At 40.0% G+C, this 19,783-nt stretch overlaps 1 protein-coding gene across 3 annotated transcripts in view; it reads right to left on the reverse strand.

The window, feature by feature from the left end:
* SLC35E2B (solute carrier family 35 member E2B) overlaps window positions 1-19,783 on the reverse strand; it is a 46,514-nt gene that overhangs the window by 12,294 nt on the left and 14,437 nt on the right. For 2 of the 3 annotated variants that reach the window (XM_075189853.1, XM_075189854.1), the window contains exons 2-5: window positions 10,683-11,169; window positions 7,606-7,741; window positions 5,515-5,642; window positions 1,011-1,131 (exon numbers count right to left, since the gene is read on the reverse strand). In XM_075189853.1, coding sequence (XP_075045954.1) covers window positions 1,011-1,131; window positions 5,515-5,642; window positions 7,606-7,741; window positions 10,683-11,004 — 707 coding nt within the window. In that variant the 5' untranslated portion in view covers window positions 11,005-11,169. Of the gene's footprint in view, window positions 1-1,010; window positions 1,132-5,514; window positions 5,643-7,605; window positions 7,742-10,682; window positions 11,170-15,403; window positions 15,426-19,783 lie in introns of those variants that run through there. The other variant, XM_075189855.1, reaches the window with a different exon arrangement.

Consider the following 19,783-nt stretch of genomic DNA (forward strand, 5'->3'; position numbering starts at 1 on the left):
GTACCCTCATGAGGAACACCAGCTACAAATGTTAGAGTGCACAGGGAAGGTCAACATGACCATTGCACCTGAGGCCCCCAGCATGCCTATCCCTACTTCCCACTGAGTCTCCTGCAGCGGCTGACAGATGGAGAGGAGTAGGGACTCCCCTAACAGCATCTGTCATGGCACTTGCTATAGCGAGGGTGGGTGCCAAGTGCAGAAGGGGCTCCGTAATTAGGAGAACATGGCATTATTTAGAAATACCTTCTCATAAATTCAAATAACAAAATATCAGGTTTACACAATATGGAATTTGCTCAACCGATTTGACAGAGGTTATCTAGAAAAGAAACAAAAATCCACGCACACCGCTGTTCACCGGTAAAAACACGGATATTGTATTTGTAAATAAAATGCAAAAGTCTTAGTTACCCACATTTGCAAATATATGATAAGCAACATCGCTCCTGCTATAGAGTGGTCCTAACTCTAAACAATATGGGGTTGTGATATTAGAGTAAGGGCTACCCAATAGCAGAAGCAGGGCATTATGGCACTTATGCTACTTATTGAAGCGCTCCAGCCCCTGCATTGGGCATACCACAAGTATGATCACCGCAAAGACCGATGTGAATGTATGTTCAGTGACAAGCCTTGTGTTTTGTATGCTGTCTGTTACAAGGACTAGAGTGCATCATCACAGTACGCCCCTCATAAGGGCCACAATGCTCCATAAGGTCCCTACAAGGACCAGGGAGCACAGACAATGTATGGGGGAAAAAGTTTTTAGGGTCTTCATACAGAGCACCCAAGGTCAATCTTTTATATCTCTCAGAATAGATTTGTAGTTCATCAATCTTTGTAGTATGCATATTAAGGTGCTTATTTGATACTTGTTTAATATCTTCAGATATAGCAGCTCAATTTTCTTAGCTCTGACATCACCTTTCAATCCATTTTACTATGTATGAGGAATGTGCTAATACTGCATTTGGAATACCCAGCCCAACAGAACACAGTTTTCTCACCAGTCCATGATGTTTGTGGATAACGCTGCAGAAAATCCCAGCACATTAAAACTGATTTCAGTTGCAGTGCAGAGAGCAAGTCCACCCATCACTGGCAGGAGGGACAGATTCACCATCATTCCTAAGAGACAAAATAGCAAAAATGAGCAGCTCTCCATCTTCTGCTCACATCTAGCTTTTATAGCTAACTACGTATGACGTTTATTTACAACAATATTGAAGCATGCTACTTATCTACAGAATCTGCATTATGGACTGAAAATACAAATTGCCTTATGGGAAAAACCTTTCAGTGAACAGACTTTCCTATACACCCGTCATGCATTTTATTTAAAGCATTGTATCATCATCAGCAGCTATTTATATAGTGCTACCAATTCCGCAGCGCTGTACAGAGATCTCACTCACATCAGTCTCGGGAGAGGTAGAGAGAGACTAGGGTCACATTTAATAGCAGACAGTTAACCTATGTTTTTGGCGTGTGGGAGGAAACCGGAGCACCTGGAGGAAACCCACGCAAACGCGAGGAGAATATACAAACTCCACACAGATAAGGCCATGGTCAGGAATTGATCTCATGACCCCACTGCTGTGAGGCAGAAGTGCTAACCACTAAGCCACCGTGTATGAACGTTCGTGTCTTTATTCACAGGGATCAAAGTTCCCAATAGGCTTCTGTCGCTCCTACACCTCCCCTTCTAACACAAGAGCAATGAATGTCAACAAAGGAGCCTCATAGGCTCCAAAATAAAACCCTGGAGCTACAGAAGGATTGCAGCAAAGCACAATAAAAACCCATAGGGTATAATGCACTCCCCACTGTAAACTATATGGATAAGTCACAAGGAGGTCTATAGCCATATAAAAGCACAAGGCTGCAGGAAGAGTGCTTTTACACATGACAGACATCGGAGGTGATGACCAACATCTGCAATAACCTAAATAGGGGGGGGGCTGTATTCCTTAAAATACACAACTTTACTCACTGAACGCTGAAGCGATGAAGTCAGAACTGGACAGTTACAGAAATGACGTGAGAACTCACTGTTTATTTACAGAAGTTTATACCTATATTTTGACTGTACTATATTCTAGTAAAAGTACTTAGAATAAACATTCTCCATAAAAGTAACACTGAAATAGTATGACTGCAATTTAAAGTACATGTAAATGTCTGTATGTTGTGCACGTTACAAGGGGCAGTGCAATGATTCTAGTTTTACGAGTTACATTGGATAACACTTACACAACTCAGTGTTCTTTATATTGCAGTTATATAGTCATCAGTGTGTTTTATGGCGCTATACGCATCTAGTCTTTACAGGTTTCTTTCACTTTTACTAAGTCATGATTAACGGTTATAAAATATTTCTTTCACAATCCTATAATGTTGAACCCCTAACCTAGAATAGTCAGGCTGTACGGACGCTATGGTGTCACTATAAAGCACTTACATATCCTCGTCTGGCTCCATTTTTTGCTGAGAGCAGGGATCCTGTGTTGCTGTTCTCAGCACTCCTCTTACTCCCCCGCTTTTTTGAAGGAGAGTGGGGAGTGTGTATTGGGTTCAATTAAATGTATTTATGTAAGAGTTGTGGGGGTGCTTCTTTAGAACTTCCTGGACAGGGGTCTAATGAACCACTTGTACATAATGCATGGACCACAGGAGGGCAGAGTTGCCGACCGGCAGTCCCTGGAAGAGTTTCCGCCCTTATCAGCACAAGGCTGGAGACCACTAGGAGGTGTGGATGACACCGTTGTTTTTGGTTGCCCCTCTCTTCTAAAAAGTCACCAGCCCTTTGTTGACCAGTGTCGGAGGCTGCTGGTTTCTGTATTATAGAGATAACCAGCCTAAGATGTCTAGCTCTGGGGCTTGTTATAGTATTTATAAGGGGGGAGTTACGCTTTTTTTTTTTGTTTTTTGTATGTATTACTTTTCATCGGCGCTGGCCCTGTATCAGGACGACACCACTGGTCTTCATAGTGGTATAGGACCAGCACTGTCAATAAACAATTTAAAAAAAAAAAAAAAAAGGGAATTGAATCACCAGCAGAAATAAAACACAACACATTCTCACTGACTTCCAATCGGAATGGTTTGACCCACCAGCCAATCAGAAAAGTTGGAAATGTTTCAAGCCATTTCCCAGTTAACTGATTGGTTGGCTGATAGTCTAGTCTCGGTTTCATTAATTTAGCACTAGAAGAACTCTATATACAAGGACCCTGTGAACAGAGCCTCTGTCTGCTAAATATAAAAGTTTTAGGATCTCTTTCTATATTATGTGTATAGAGAAAAATCACACCACAATGCCATGAATAATGTATTTTTTGGTTTTCTTTTTGTTAAGTTAAAAAAGGAAAAAGGCCACTGCTGTCCAATTATGTACTGTGTCCCTTTGTAAATAGTGCATGTATCATGTATTACAACATTCTTGTTTCACTGCCCATAGTTCCCACCGACAGCCCCAACACAGCCGGTTGTCTTATTGTTTTAGAGCAGCTCTGAAGCTAAATCTGGCAACAAGGAACCAGCCTGTGTAAACATGAGCAGAGAGATAAGCAGTCATAGCTGCTATCACATGTACAGATTTATACATAACAAACACACGCTGTTATTGAAAGAGGCCTGTAGACAGACAAGAGCCAGGGGTGCGTTATACACTGAAAGTTATGTGTCCCTTTAAAAGCCATTTCCTCCAATATATCCTACTAACTTGCTCCTTTTGTCCCCAGACCTCAGCAAGATTCAAAGTCCCAATGCACGACTGACAGATCAGATTTATCACATAGACACTGCCGTTATCTACCAAACGGGGAAATCCATCACAAGCACACAGAGCTATGACATGAACCAAGAGGTTTCTAGAACTAGAGAATTAAAGGACATTGTATTGCAGAAAGTTAACGATTTGTTTTTAAGGACATATCCCTGGAACGCAAGGTCGGCCTGTTCCTTTAAATGCTAAATCCATTAGCTGGACTTTTGACCTACAATGGGCATTAGAGAGTCTATTCTGTCAATATTAAAAATTGCATAAGAGTTCCTACCTCTTACCAACGTAAGAGAAGAAAAAAAATAAAAAAATAGAAAAAATAAATACACAAACACTAAAGTCAGCTTATCAGCGAAATCTATATATTTAATCCTAAAAGCACATTAAAAAAAACAGTAATTAACAAGCACACATTAACAGTAAACAGCAAATCAATATTGTTCCACACTATTCCCTTGCAGTGTACACCGATTATATATTGTTAGTGTTAAGTTTATATGTATCTTTATATTAAAGAACGTGGAGTGGTTTTGATGAATCACATCTAGATTAGATTAAACAGTCACCTCTGTAATTTATTTGATGACTTCAGCAACCAAAGTTCACAAGATATATTATCAAATTCGAAATGAACCACAATGCGTGTCAAGGATGTTGTTTTGCAAATAAGCTGGAGCAAATCGTTTTAAAGAATTTCATTCATTGGATTTAACGAATACTTTAGATGGGCCGACAGTTTCCAAGGAAACACAAATTATGCGCCGTTTGTAACAGAGACGGCTTCGATACAATATTGCACAAATGTATTCTACACTTGGCTGTAAAGCTGGGTACACACTACAGGTTTTTCCATACAAATATTGTGCAGATCACACGATAAACAACCCGTTCACCTGGCTATTGCATTAGTGTCTACGCTCCTGTATTCAGTTTTATTGCACCAAAACACAAGGTAACATTTGATTTTTATAAAACTTCCTAAAAATCAGGATCAACAATGGAGCGATATCAGGCAAATGTTGAAGTGTCTAATGACCAGCAGTGTAGGCAGATGTCTATAGTCACAATCTTTTCAGCAGATGGTTATAAGATGAAGAGCACAGATCTGAAGGTAAGTCGTGTAGGTGTGTACACATAAATCTGTATGATCACTGGGGCTTTCAGTTGGTAAAATAGTTATGGAAATGGCATCAGCGGTAATTTTCTGTAGTGTGTAGCCAGTTTTGTGTTTGATAAGGATCACAGCAGCTCCACACAACTAATCCACTGTATCGTAGGGAATTATCTATTTTTCATGGACCGATCCCATTTGTGATAGGGATTTCAAACCCGCCGACATCCGGCGCGTAATGCAGTAGTGTGAAGACTACAATTGTCTGGTCAGTTTCCTCTACAATGGGCATGACATCCATAAAGGCATCCATTTAGTGTCTACTAAAAGCAACAACAAAGAAATAATGGACCTCGAGCCTTTTATAAAATGACTACAAGAGGACAACATATGTCTGTACATCACGTATTCTCATGAATATGTATTCAGATACTTCACAACTTCATTTTGAATTGATTTCATGCTGCAGGCATATGCACCTACAACGTGTATATTTCCAAACACTAAAACATATCACAATAACAAACAGAACAAAGTACAAAAACAAACAATCCAAAACAGGGTGAAAAGGGACCAGAGTCCACAACAGTATGAAGGTACAGCAGCGAGCACTCACCAGTGTACTCTCCCAATATGAGCCTGGACATTATCACTGTAAAGATAGGTGCTGAGCTTTTAACAGTTTCTGCAAAGGAGACAGCCACATTCTTCAAGCTGACCAGCCCCAGAACCACAGTGGAGAATCTGGAAAATAAGAGATCCTTAAGGAAACCCCAATAAAGCAGACATTTCAGACCACCATATACATCTGCATTACTCTACAATACAAACATTAAGTCAAGTGACATTTAGGCCAGCATATTAATGATTTCTAAGATGTTTCGCATATCATCATCCATGCTCATTTCCTGTCTCGATTCTCCTCACCGACCTCCCCCACTCCCATTTCGCTCTATTCTTAATGCGGCTATGAAAGTTATCTTTCTTTCACGACGCTCTCCTCTGTCTCGCCTTACACTGGCTCCCTACCCCCTACAGAATCCTCTTTAAACTCCTCACTGTCACCTACAAGACCCTCTCCCAGTCCACTGCCCCTTATATTTCTAACCTCCTCCCTCCATCCACATTCCCGCACGTTCTCTGCATTTGGCCAATGACCATCACCTTTACTCTGCACTGATCACCTCATCCCATGCCAGAATTCAAGACTTCTCCCGTGCTTCCCCCCTCCACTGGAACAACCTTCCTCCCTCCATCCGCCTGTCCCCTAATCTTGGCTTCTTCAAACAGGCTCTCAAAACCCATCTGTTCCTTAAGGCCTACCAAACATCCACATAACCTTCTCCTTCCTTGTTCTTACCACCTCCCACTTTCCTGTCTCCTCTTGTGCTTGATCCCCTCTACTGACTCCCCTTGTACCTGCCGCCTGTTACCCCTCCCCTTATTATGTAAGCTCGTATGAGCAGGGCCCTCTTCCCTTCTGTCTCAATACAATTTCTTCTACTCCTACACCACTGTACTTGCTATATTGAAGTCTTGGCTATACTCGTTTTACTCTGTACTGTTGTACCCTTGTATACAGTCTGTACTGTATTTTTGTACTGCGCTGCGGATAACTTGTAGAGCCATATAAATAATAATATTATTATTAATAATAATATTAATAGAAGACGCACTGGACCCAATAGAACACATATTATAAAGCGGATCTGTCACGGGAACTCACTGGTGTCTTAGTCGGTTATCACATGTAACACTTTATAGAATGTGTACAACACACACACATTCTATGTCATACAGGCCTGCAGTACATCTGCTATAAACCTGGACAGTGATAATATGTGTTACTTGAGAGATTTTGGGTGATGTCAGTTCTTGCGTCCAACTTCCGAGTTGCGTATTTATTGTCAGAAGACAGCAGAGGTAGCGTGACAAAGATCAATGGATCTACGCAGCTCTAACTCCCCAGTGATTTTACTAAATTGGTATTGGCTTGGAACACAGATCACAAAACCTTAGAAAGGGAAGGGGCTGTCAGCAAATGAAAGGAACAGAATCAGAACCAGATTTCTGAATCAAAATGCCAGGCTGATATATGTGTAGACAGTGGTTGATTGAGTAAAGTTTCTAAAACACCAGTCACCTACATGATATAGGCAGCTCACGTGTGGACTGAAGAACACGTAGCCTCATTCCTGTAGGAACCAATGAGGTGTGCTCACCTGCCGAGTAACTCAGCCTACGGATGTCACTGGTCCTTAGTAAACGGACAGGCTGTATTCTCAGGAATATTGGTTCAATCCAAAAAAATATCTGCTTCCAATGTCGCAGACTGTTATACTTTAAGTGGCAACTTATTACCTTCATGCACAACATAAATGTTGAGAATATTTATATTCCACATTTCTCACATAATTATCTCTGCAGCTATAGAATTTATCAGAGTTCTCTCGTGCGCTTGTTCCACAGAAGAGGAGCTTGGTAAAGCTTACCATTCATTATTCTAAAATCCACAGCAGCAGTGTCACAATGACTGAATCGGTACTGAAGAGCTCACAATCTATAATCTCCGAATGCTGTGGTGTTGAATAGCCTCCTAGTTTTTACTGACTGTAATGATGGATCATTTGAATTTATAAGTACCACCCATTTTGGCAGTATTATACAGTAATACAATAGAAGTAAATAGTCTCATAGTAAACATTACCTCATGATCCCCACAAACAGCATGATCATGATGAAGTTTGGAGGGTAACTGATTCGTTTTTTGTGCTGGTACAGACAGCAGGGAATGAACATCTTGATGCAGCCAATAAAGGTGGTTGTCAACATTTGTACAGCACCTAAAATTAGGAGCACAAACAATTGTCATAGATAGTTGGCTGTGTATCATTTACAGTAGTTTGGGAAAATATACCCCAAATTATACATTTTTTTTTACATTACATTTCTTTAAATAGTAACCATCACCTACACCTGTGCATGAAACAAACATCTGAATAAACAGCATATGACAAAACATATGCAACATTCACGGTGTGTTACTGCTGTATGGGTTCCTCCTTTCTACATGAATGATGATAGCCAATTTCTAGGCAGGTATGAATATTCATGAGTATCAATGAGAGGTGGAACATCCCATGTACTGGCAGGAGCATGCTCACTGTGCTCCTGAGACACTTTCTGTGACATCAGGATTGAATCTGAATGATCATGTGATTAGCGTCACATGATCTTCTGCCCACCACAACAGCTCATTTACATAATGCATTTATAACAGTCTGGTTTGTGTGCTAATAACTGTACATTGCAATTAGACTTTTAGTCAAGCCATGCTAGTAATTGGAGTTTTTTTTTTCACTTAAAAGAATATTGAGCCCAAATCAGTTTCCCTCTTAAAAATAAACTTTTGTGGAGAGAGTCCTCTCCCCCTGGGAGCTGCAAGTGTTGGTTCTGTTTATTGTATTTAACAGGGTCCTAAGTTCCTACTAAAGGGATGCTGGGGGGTTTGGGCACAATAACATTAAACTGGAAAACCCCGTTAGAATCAGTTTTTAAAAATTGTATGACAGACAATTTAACAATACACAAGTCTCCTACGCACAGTTGAAGCAGCCATTGTGGGTGCTGAGAATTTTCATTATTATTAAGTCTCTAAAATCACCAGTGACATCACTTAGACATAAAGTCAGTGGGCAGCTTTGCTGGATAGCCCCAACCACATGGCTGCTTTCACCAATGTTCAGTAAACTAGATTTACATGACATTTGTCATAACTTATACTCTTCATATTAATACACGGGGCAAGGGCTTAGTATTTGGTTGACGGAGACCAAATGAGATATCACAGAATAGTGCCCCTAGTGGCTGCATGGTCATAAAACATGGCTGAACCTGGCACTTGCGGAGCTAGATCAGGAAAATATTCTTTAACAAAGCAGCTCTCAGCCACAGACGTAGCCTTGTTTATTTATTTAATTATTTATTTAAAAAAAAAAAAAAAAAAAAAAAATCTCAGTAAATCATGTGTTTCTTAAATGGGACATTAATGAAATTTTAACACCACAGACAAACAGCCAATTCCCCCAAGGCAGTGTTGGCTAACCTGTGACACTCCAGGTGTTGTGAAACTACAAGTTCCAGCATGCTTTGCCAATATATAGCAGCTTATTGCTGGAACTTGTAGTTTCACAACACCTGGAGTGTCACAGGTTAGCAAAGACTGCCCTAAGGGGCTACCAGGCTAAAGTGGATGAGCAACATTCCTTTCTCTGTTCTCCAATCAGAGGTGACCGACTTCACTTCAGTGTTTGGCACAAAGAACTTATCACGTCAGAGTTAAGGGATGGGGATCTTTATTAAAGAAATATCTCCACCATCTCTGACTTCATTACCCTGACCCATTACGGTCATGCAACACAAACAATTATAACAATATTTGTATTACTTTCTAAAAGGAGGGGTGAGGAGAGGTGGCTAAAATCCAACCTTGTCTATAAAACTACATTTCCCATCATGCAGTGAGGGCTCTCTCGAGATTACCAGTTCATGCTCCGAGTGCTCAGCACATGTGCAGTACAAGGAGGGTAGATCATCATTACAGAAAGTGACATAAGTACAGGGTGTGCACTGTTGTTGTCCACATTTTTGTCAGGTTGCCAGGAAAGCACCTGCCTAGGGCAGCCCCAATACAGCTCCTACTGCTCCGCCCACAGGAGAGAACGTTCAGAAATACAATGAATTTGGACAGTTATGATCAGGATGTAAAATATTCTAAATTGCATTTAAAAATAAACTATCTTTTCCTACATTGTGCCTGGAATTTCCCTTGTCATGGGCAATCCCCTCATCATTAAATGGTTTAGCAGCACTCCTCATGGTGACTGTAGGAGGAAACTGGGGCACTATTTCTATATTTGCAGATTTGTTTTCATCTTTACCTCCCAGTCAATGTAAACACTTGGCGTTTCCTCGAACACATTACAGCACTGTTTGCTGCGCTGCCCGTGTGTCAGTTTTAACATCAGGGGGTAAATGTATTAATGTCCGGATTCTTCAACTCCGGCGTGTTCAGCGTCTTCGGCGATTAAATTTAAAGCGGCGATGCATTGTAAAGGGAAACTTCCCTTTACAAGGCAGCGCCGCTTTAAATTTAATCGCTGAAGACGCTGAACACGCCGGAGTTGAAGAATCCGGACATTGCACCAATGAATATCTGGGGGTAAATGTATCAAAGAGGTCAGACTGTCTATTCTTCCTCACTTGTTAGCATATTATTTTAGTAACTATAACAATTTCTGTGGTTAACATTTAATAAAGGTTTAATTAACAACAACAACAACTGATCCTTCGCATAGTGATGGAGCCAAAATTCCCATACAGTGCACAGTGTAGCAAAGCAAAATATTAAGTATGTAAGTAACCACTTTGGTGGTGAATTTCTTAGCTCAACACCTATACCGCAGAGGTAGGATGGGTACAGCATGTGCCCATTAAATCAATAGACAAGTGAAACAGCAGTGACAAGACGGCCAGTCGAAGTAACACTGCACACAGTCACCTACACTACAAATCAGAAATTGGGTGCAGTTTTTCACATTGTTGAAATTTTCCCACGAACAGCAAATATATTAAACCAAAACTTAGCACGATCCTGGATCCTATTAAATGCGAATGAACTGAACGAAAGGCAGAGTGTATAATACAAAAATATACACACGGTTTGGTTTAGAGAGAATGTAGCTGTTGGACTTACGTTAAGTAAAGACCTCTAATAAAACCTACCTAACATACTGGGCTCCCCCTCCAGTAAAGTCAGGATGTATTTATTGAGGAATAGGGTACAGAAGCTGAAGAAGAACCATAGTGAGAGGTAGACGAGAGCTCGAGAATTGCAAACTCCCCGGTCCGACTCGATAATGGTTGTCTCGGTGATGGTGATTTGCAGTACGTTCTCTTCCGGAACACTGTCGCTGCGGGTGATGATGATCTTCTCGGCCCGGTGAGGGAACAGAGTTCCGATCTGAAATGGAGCTTTCCCCTTCAGTTTATCCTGAGACAGGAGGCTTTTAGAGTCCTCTGGGGCTTGCGAGTTACCGGACGGCATCTTGATAGTCACAACCCGGCTATGTGTGTCATCTGGAAATTTACCGCACCCGGTATGGAAAGGTCCCGGTGAGCAGTGAAGCACTCAGTCCCGTCTGAATCATTTGCCAATGGCTGCCAAGGTAGATACCCTGTGATGAGTGCCTTACGAGTTATCCTTTATGTCCTGGAGGGGAAGGTGAAAGAAAGTTCTATTATTCAGTCCAGAGAATTGTAGATTAGATACATACGTACAGAGATATAATACATAGGACTCAAAAAGCTTTTAAAACCTTCCATACAGGGACAAAATAAAATTTGGTTTGCTTTCAGCACAGTGGTTAGCAATGCTGCCATTGGGTATTATATGCATGGAATTGGTTTGTTTGAATTTCTCCAATGGCCCCAACACATACTGGTTGCCAACTAAATTAGATTGTAAGCTTCACTGGGGCAGGGACTGATGTGGATGATGAAATATAATCTGGACCCCGACGGGGTGCACACTCTTCTGAATCTCACGGCTAAATTAAAGGGCGCTTTGATGAAACTACCAGTTTTATTTACAAAAAGGCCAGACCACCAGTTGAAAGGCCGACAACCACTGTTTAAACAAATCACCACTTTACAAAATCGCCATGTCAATTTTTTAACATGATCAAAATACAAAACACCCAGATTTACTAAGCTGCTGTATGACAAACCACCGGGAAAAAAAACAGAGCAAATAAACAGCCAGAATAAGAGAGGTAGTAGTTAGAGGCGAGACTGCTCAAGCAGCATGCTGTTTGGGCTATATTGCCATTCAGAACATAAACGAAGGCACCATTGACATAAACGAGGGCAATCATTTATTGATTAAGGTGCAACATTAATGTTTGATTAACTTATGGGGGCAAATTTAACTTTTCATTATATTAAGGATGCAATATTATTGTATTATATGGAAATATGAATATATAGTTCTATTAACTGGGCAATACTATTTAATTGCTAATGGGAGCAATGCATATTTATGATGCACACATATATGGCGCTACATAATAGAATACTATTGCCCTCTTGATATAATGAAAAATACAATTTGCCTCCATAAGTTTCGTTATAAATTAATTTTGCCCCTTAAATCAACAAGTAAGGATTGCCACATAATTTATAAGTCAAAGATTTCTCTTATGTCCTGAATGACAAGTTAACTCAAAGAACATGTTTGAGCTATCGAGCCAATCAGAAACAGCCATCCTTTATTCTAGCAGTTTCGACTAATCAGCGGTTTAGCCATTTTCAATCCGCCCCACATTGCCAGGCATTCAACATCTCAGCCTCAAATCTTCCTATAATAAATGCTGTGGTTTGGAGCACTAAACCGCCGGTGATGTGTAGCGATTTAAAACCGCCGACAAACACAATTTATAGTAAATTTTTACTTCAACCCCTTGTCTTTTTGGACAAAGTACCAGGTGAATAGTTTTACCTTGTGGTACTCTCCTTTTTTTTTTTTGTTATGTTTCCCCCTTCCATTTTGTATTCCTTAAACCTCATGGTTTCAGGTTTGATATACTTGATTTGACATTATCTGTACTAAATCAAAAATTGCAAATGCAATACAATATGATATTTTTATAACATTGTTATTTATAGTGATAATGTTTTCTTTTGTTATCCCCTGTTTGTTATTGAACCACTTAATACAGATTTTTTAAATCATAATAATTTTTAAAAAAACAAAAAAAAATGGTTGGAGAGTGCAGGTCAGGTAATATGTTTGAAAGATATTATTATTATTATTTTTAATAATAATAATAATAATAATAATAATAATAATAATAATAATAAATAAAATCTATTCCTCACTAGCATAGGAAGATCATACCAAAAGGCAGTATTAAGCCACATACACCTCCCAGCTGTGGCATAACTAGAATCCAAAGTACTCTGCTTACTGAAAGATTATGATTGGGGTTACACCATAATAAGAGCTGAAAGGCTGCAGCAGCGAGGAGAGGAGAGGGCCGATTCCATCCCAGATGTTAGGACGCAGGTTGTGTAGTAACGGTTATATAACTATTGAGTGCAGGCTGGGCCCCCAGGGGCAGAGCCCCCCGGGCCAGTCCCTTGTGCTGGGTCACTTGCTTCCCCCCCCCCCCCCCCTTTAAAATGTTGCTGATAGGCTGCTCAGTCGAGTCTTACACCCCCCCCCCCCCCCCCAAGCTAAAATTTGCCAGTTCTCTCCTGATTGAGTGGGAGTTTGAGCTATCTGGGAGTCACTAAGTGAACACGATGCACACCACAAAACACCTTGCACTGGTAATGCCAGAATGTCCAACCTCCGATCACCTTAGAACCACCACTTCCATTAAAGCGGTTATGTTTTTCTCCCCAAATATTTTTCAATTTAGCCTCATTCATGGTTTAAATGGATCAGGAGAGTGAGGAGACATTGGGACAGTCTTCATCACGTCACATAAGCTTTCAGTCACATTGTGCAACTCTGCTGAAGTGGGATAGGAAGAGACCTAAAGAGTCCTTTTATGGGGTGAAAAAGGCTGTGCGCCTCTGCACTACAAGTGACCAATACTTACAATGCCCCCCTTCACCCACCCGTTATCTAGTTATAATAATCATGGTTCATAAAATGAAAAAAGAAAAAAAAAAAAAAAAAAAAAAAATTTTTGCTCTTTTCCACAAAACTACATGGGGTCATGTTAGTTCAGCCAGGGTTGTCCACCACCCACCTCAGATTTCTACAAAAAAAATTTTAGTTGAGAGGATGTCAAAACAACTATTTCTGCCAAATATTTCAACTGTCTGACAATTGATTAAATATTGATTTTTTAATTTATTAGATCATTTACTAATCGCAGCTTCTTTATCCAGTTTAGTTGAAGTACCGTGGGTGTTTATTAAGGATTCACCACAAAATTTGGACCCCTAAGGTTAACTCTTCCTCCTGAATTCAAATCAAAATTACTTTACCTGCCTCATGTTTTGCGCTACGGCAAAAACGCACATTTTTTTTTGAATAGAATTAAAAACGCTAGGTTCAACTGACATTAAGGATCCCATTTTTTTTTTTGGGGGGGGGGGGGGGGTGTTTTAAAAAAAAAAAAAAAAAAGGTATACATTACTACCACAAAAAAAAAAAATAAAAAAAATATAAAGTCAGTAATTAGTAAATTTAATAAACAAAAGAAAAAATCATTATTTAATCAACTAATTGTCAGACAGTCGAGATATTTGGTGAAATAGTTGTTTTGACAGCCTCTTCTTTTAACTAGAAAAAAAATGTAAAAAAAATCTGAGATGGGTGGTGGACATTTCATGTTTTTTGGGGTGATCTGATGTGGAATGGCCCCACACATATTGTGCCTGCTCCTGGTAGTTTGCAACAGGAGCCCTCACTCCCAAACCCCTCCCATTGGCTAGTGCAAAGTCCTGCTCCTCCGCATATGCTGCCATCTTGTTCCGCAAACCTCAGCGCTATGGCAGAATACTAAGCGCACTGGTGCACTTCAACACACACAGCGGGACATAAACAGATTTTATGCTGTGCTCCTCCATCTTGATCTATATAAATGACCCCCACTGAAGATTTCACAGCGTGTGCCGTATATAGTAACCATGAGGGTTCAGAGAGTGACCTAAATAGAAGTTGTTCAAAAGTAAACAACCTCTTTAATAAGTGTGAAGCATTATGGAAGTGTGGGCTATGCAGGATTATTTCACACTACCACTGCTAAATCAAAGGCAATTAATCCTAAACTTATAACAGCCTTCAAATAATCTCCTTGGTCACAGAGGACCACCTCCAGTCCATCAGGACTACTAAAGCCCAATATTGTTCCCCATCTGAATCACAATAACAGGTCACTGAAAAACAGACTAAGATTGGGCTATCAGTGCATTCAGACATAAAGCATTAAACCGCTCTCCCCAAAAACGTTTCCCATCACATCCCGCATAAATGACGCTGTATATACTAAATGAAAACTTGCCTTAAATGAGGTTCTCTGGACATATAACAGATGTCTGAGTTCCACACGACCTGCTGCTTTCTCTGCTGTCTTACAGATCTGCATACTACTGCCACGTTATACAGTAAGGATCACAGCACAAAGCAATCGCTGCCAAGACTTAACATTTAGAAGCCTGGAGGTCTGTTAGACAACAGACCTCAGGCTTTCATCTTCCTGCAAGCAGTCAAGCCCACACATACCTAAATCTGCGATCACCAGCAGCCTTGTACTTGTGATTTTTAATCTGTATTGGACAGAAGTTACACAAACACTGAAAGTGATTAGACACAATAAGTGCATCGGACTTGTGGTGCGCAACAAGACCCAGATGTTAGAAAAAGCGTAATAATGGTAATATGAACACATCATCATTACACTCAAGTATTGATTTCCTTCCATGCTCACCTGTGTCATTGCTCAGGCGGTGGCCACACTGGACAGCTGCACAAAAATCATCAAGTGATTTTATTGCTTCATAAGCAACCAAGATCCTATCATTTACATAATCGGAAAACCCAGTTCACATGCCAAAATGTTGCAGTCCTCTCCCACTACACAAACATCAAACACAGCTAAACTCACGTTCATTAGTTTATTCTTATTAATGTATTTTAAATAGCACATGCACCCGATATCCAAAATAAAAAGGAAAACCAAATCAAGCCTCTGTCTCTACAAGCAGACATGTCTAAAGACCTTTTGAAATGGAAGGCAATAGGTGTTTATGGAAAACTATTTAAAGAGCAAGATAAGCTACTATTGCACATCATTGTATATTCGAGCTAGATAATAAACCTGAATTATCTGAAATGTTTTATACCTAGCTAAACCTGACAAGCAATGCTGCCTTTCAACAGGCTACTATGTTAAAGTGTTTTATTCTGGGGGACCACTGGATTACACACACACAAACACACTAGAACTGCAACGTCATTACATGAAGACCACAGCTCTACATACACATGTCAAACATCTTTCTAACTCTGTTTTTTTGTTTGTTTGTTTTTTAGAGGGACCAGTTTACCTTTATGTTTCAAAATGGAAATAGGAAAAAAAAAGTGGCAAGAATACTAAAGGAAAACAAAAAAATAAAAAACACTTTTGTGCTCAATATCAGAAAATACAGTAAGATATTTCAACATGACTAAAGCTAGGTACACACTACACAGTTTTCATCCAATAATCGGCTCAATCAGCCGACATACGACCGCTCGTTCAAAAGTCGGGTCAGTGTGTGCAGTGACACGATGGTCGAAAGTCTGCCCAAATGGACGATTATCGCCTCATTTGGTTGGTCGTACAGTTTAATATTTTCGTTCCAATCTCGTTTCCGCTGTGTAGTGTGTATACACTTCCCACCGATCCACAACAGTGAGTACGAAATTACAGTCATTGCTACCGACAACATGGCTGTAAAAAGTCGCTAAAGGGACATCCGCTCTTCCCTTTATCGTCCTAAACAAGGCTAGTGTGTATGCAGTCCATGGACCGAGCGATCGGAACATAGATCGCATGTAAAATCGCTCGGCATAAAAAGTTGGTGGAAAATTCTGTAGTGTGTACCTATCTTCAGGAAACGCACAAATAAAATTGACGGAGCTGATGCTCTCCGCTTTCCTAAAGGTTCAAAATGCAGAATAACTTAAAGTTTGCAACAAAGGAGACTTCCACAATAACATGGAAGCACTTCAAATGCAGGATGGTGAACTGGTTGCTGGAGAAATGACTACCTGCCACGCCAACAGTTTATTTGTGTTAAAGGGGATCTGGGGAAACATGACCCCTGTTGTAAATTGAAAATCAGGAACAACAAGGGTCCACAAAATGAATTCGGTCAGCATCTGCTAAGCTAGATCTAAAGAAAGTACATTGTTGTAACAGATATTAATAAAGGTCTCACACTAGAGGAGTTTGCATTGAATGGTAAACTTGGACTGTGATACATTTCCCTGTTCTATCACAGACAACACAACACTATAAACAAACAAAATTACTACAAAAGAGAGGAACCATTTGTTGCCTTTACTACTATACAGGACATCACGGACCCTAGGGAGGTCTCCCCTGGTGACTTTATCATCTATAGTACTAAGTGGAAAATGATGCATTATAAACCGTCTTTAAAACTACATAAACAGAATTCCATCACTGTGAATCCACAACAACATATAAATAGAGCGAGTATAACCACTTTTGTAATGGTCATTATATAAATCAAAGACAGCAGGGTTGACTGCCTGGCGACAAAACTAGTTTAACAACAGCGATCCAAAATAAACTGAACTCTGACTAATGGCATGATGACAAACATCAAGGGGTCAATTAACTAAAGCTTTAAAAAAAAAAAAAAAAAAAAAAAAAGTGAAGGTGTTGCCGATAGCAACCAGATTCTAGCGATCAATTTCTAGAATGTAAAAGATAAATAGCTAGAATCTGATTGGTTGCTAAGGGCGACACCTTCACATTTCCCTTTTAGACGCTTTAGTAAATTTTTCCCTTAAATGACCTCTAATTATCCCATGGCAGGCTATGTGACTGCTGAAATCCTAACTAAATTATACCACATAGTCATTTAAATACAGTTAAAGAAAAGGTGAATCGGCAAGTATGGAAATAAAATCTTGTATTTAGGTGTTTGTCTGTACTATTCCTTTTTTTTCCCCCCATTTTGCAGATAGAGACCAAATTTAGACAAGTGTCAAATACTAGGCAGCAACTTTACATTTACAACATACTATTAATCAGTGTATTTAAGTGCTATTTCTAGCATGATAGGTTTCCTCAATTACGCTTCAAACGGTTATAAAATGACGACAAGATGAGCTTACTATGTCTAAGGGGTGACTGTGGCTGGTTCTACCTGAATGCTTATTTAGCATCAGGAATGCAAGGTAGAGGCCGATTCTGGGCACAGCCAGAGGCGTGGAGTAGAGAATTAGCTCTTACGTGTAGGTACAAGAACAGAGCAGATATCAGACGTGGTGCATGACCTGGGCAGGATCTATGGAGAGCTCTTACACATCACTGAGAGGTAATGATGATACACAAATACACACAGGGTCAGAATGCAGAATCTGCTTTAGATAAGGATCTGCTGTCCTTTTATACAGTTTTACCAATACGCAGGTTGGCAAAGGGTAATCCAGCTACCTGTCCATTTAACTAGATTGATTTCCTAGTCTTGCATGTGACCCTTCACACAATTTTATATTACTCTCAGTGGCAGAGATAGGGGTGTTCTTCCCCCTTGTCCACGCACTATCAGGATGAGTATGGGTTTAACCCCCTCCCCCCCCCCCCCTCCACTCTGGAATGGTAATTTTAATCTTTAATCTCCTGACCAAATTGGCTCAAGAGGGTGGGTGCCCAGATCCTAGGGTAGCCGTCTCTCTGCGGCCACTACCGAAGCCCTGGGCTCCCAGGAAGTAAGTCTCCAGGATCCACATGAATATTGTTCCTATGAATCCAGGAGGTGCCATCAGAAGAAAGTCATTTTAATTACTAAATTTAACACATAAGACATTGAAGCACCGGACATTAACCCCGTGGGTGCCACAGCGCCAGATATGAACGAATGTGAAATGTCTGTACATGTTGGAGCTTCAATGAGAAAATCTGTACAGTAAAATAAAGTGTAAATTGAGGAATATAATTTATACTAATCTGAGCAAACATGTCCTGTATATGGTATCTACAGTATAAATACTGTATCTAAAAAAAAATAAAAAAAAAAATAAAAAAAAAAAATAAATAAATAGGATGTCACATCTCTATTTAAGCTATCTCAGTAATGAAATGGTAACTATATTAGAATGCTATGGCTGTATATACTAGATCAGGTAAGGGTGTCCAGAGTACTCAATCACGGCGCTCTGTGCCATGGAGAAAATGTTGTTGTTTTTTCTCATTATATAGTGTTTTAACAACTTTATTTATTCAAGGTTCTGCAGGTAACTGATGTCATTGAAAACAGTGCATATCAAAACATTCAAAAGCTGAGTAAAAGTAAGTAAAGGACATTTGTAGTAAATAAAAGTGAAGGAACACAAAAACAACAAAAGGACGTTCATCTAGGAGGTTGATAAAAATTTAATATTATTATTATTAATAATTTGTACTGCTGTTTTTCAGATAAAGCTAGAAAAAAAAATTAGAAGAGAGACTTGGAGAGTAAAGGCGGCAAAGAGGCGGTGTGGCACGACGCTAGGAAAGAAAGACTGAGATGGGAAACAAAAGAGAAGAGAAAGGGGACGGGCGTGAGGGGTAGGAACCAGGAGGATCAGGACTAAGATTAGCAAGTTATGTTGGGAAGGGGAGTTGAATATGGAAACAGGAAGCCCACGTTGTCCATACTTTATTAAACGACTTAGATGTCTTGTGAATAATGCTGGTCATATATTCCATTTTGTATGTGTACCAAATTCTGCCAATGACTGTCTGAAGGGTTGGAGCAGAGACTATTTAACATAGGGCAGCTGAGGCTGTGTGCCTGGATCCAGTCTATTATCTGAAAATGTTCAAAGTGGAGGAGGATATCGATTTGTAATAAGTGGATTGCGAAGTCTCGGAGATCCATCCAGAATGGGGTTAGTTTAGGGCATTGTCACCATATATGGCGGAAGGATCAGTCAACTGCCCAACCTCACCAGCATCTGCTGGACGAATCAGGGATAATTGTATGCAATTTGGGAGGAAGCAAGTACCACCGATAGAAGAGTTTATATACATTGTCTTTCAGTTTCAAACTTGGAAGAAATAAGAGCCACCAGCTGTTTTGCCATCCAG

The sequence above is a fragment of the Mixophyes fleayi genome, chromosome 11 (genome assembly GCF_038048845.1).
Source record: "Mixophyes fleayi isolate aMixFle1 chromosome 11, aMixFle1.hap1, whole genome shotgun sequence".
NCBI lineage: Eukaryota > Metazoa > Chordata > Amphibia > Anura > Limnodynastidae > Mixophyes > Mixophyes fleayi.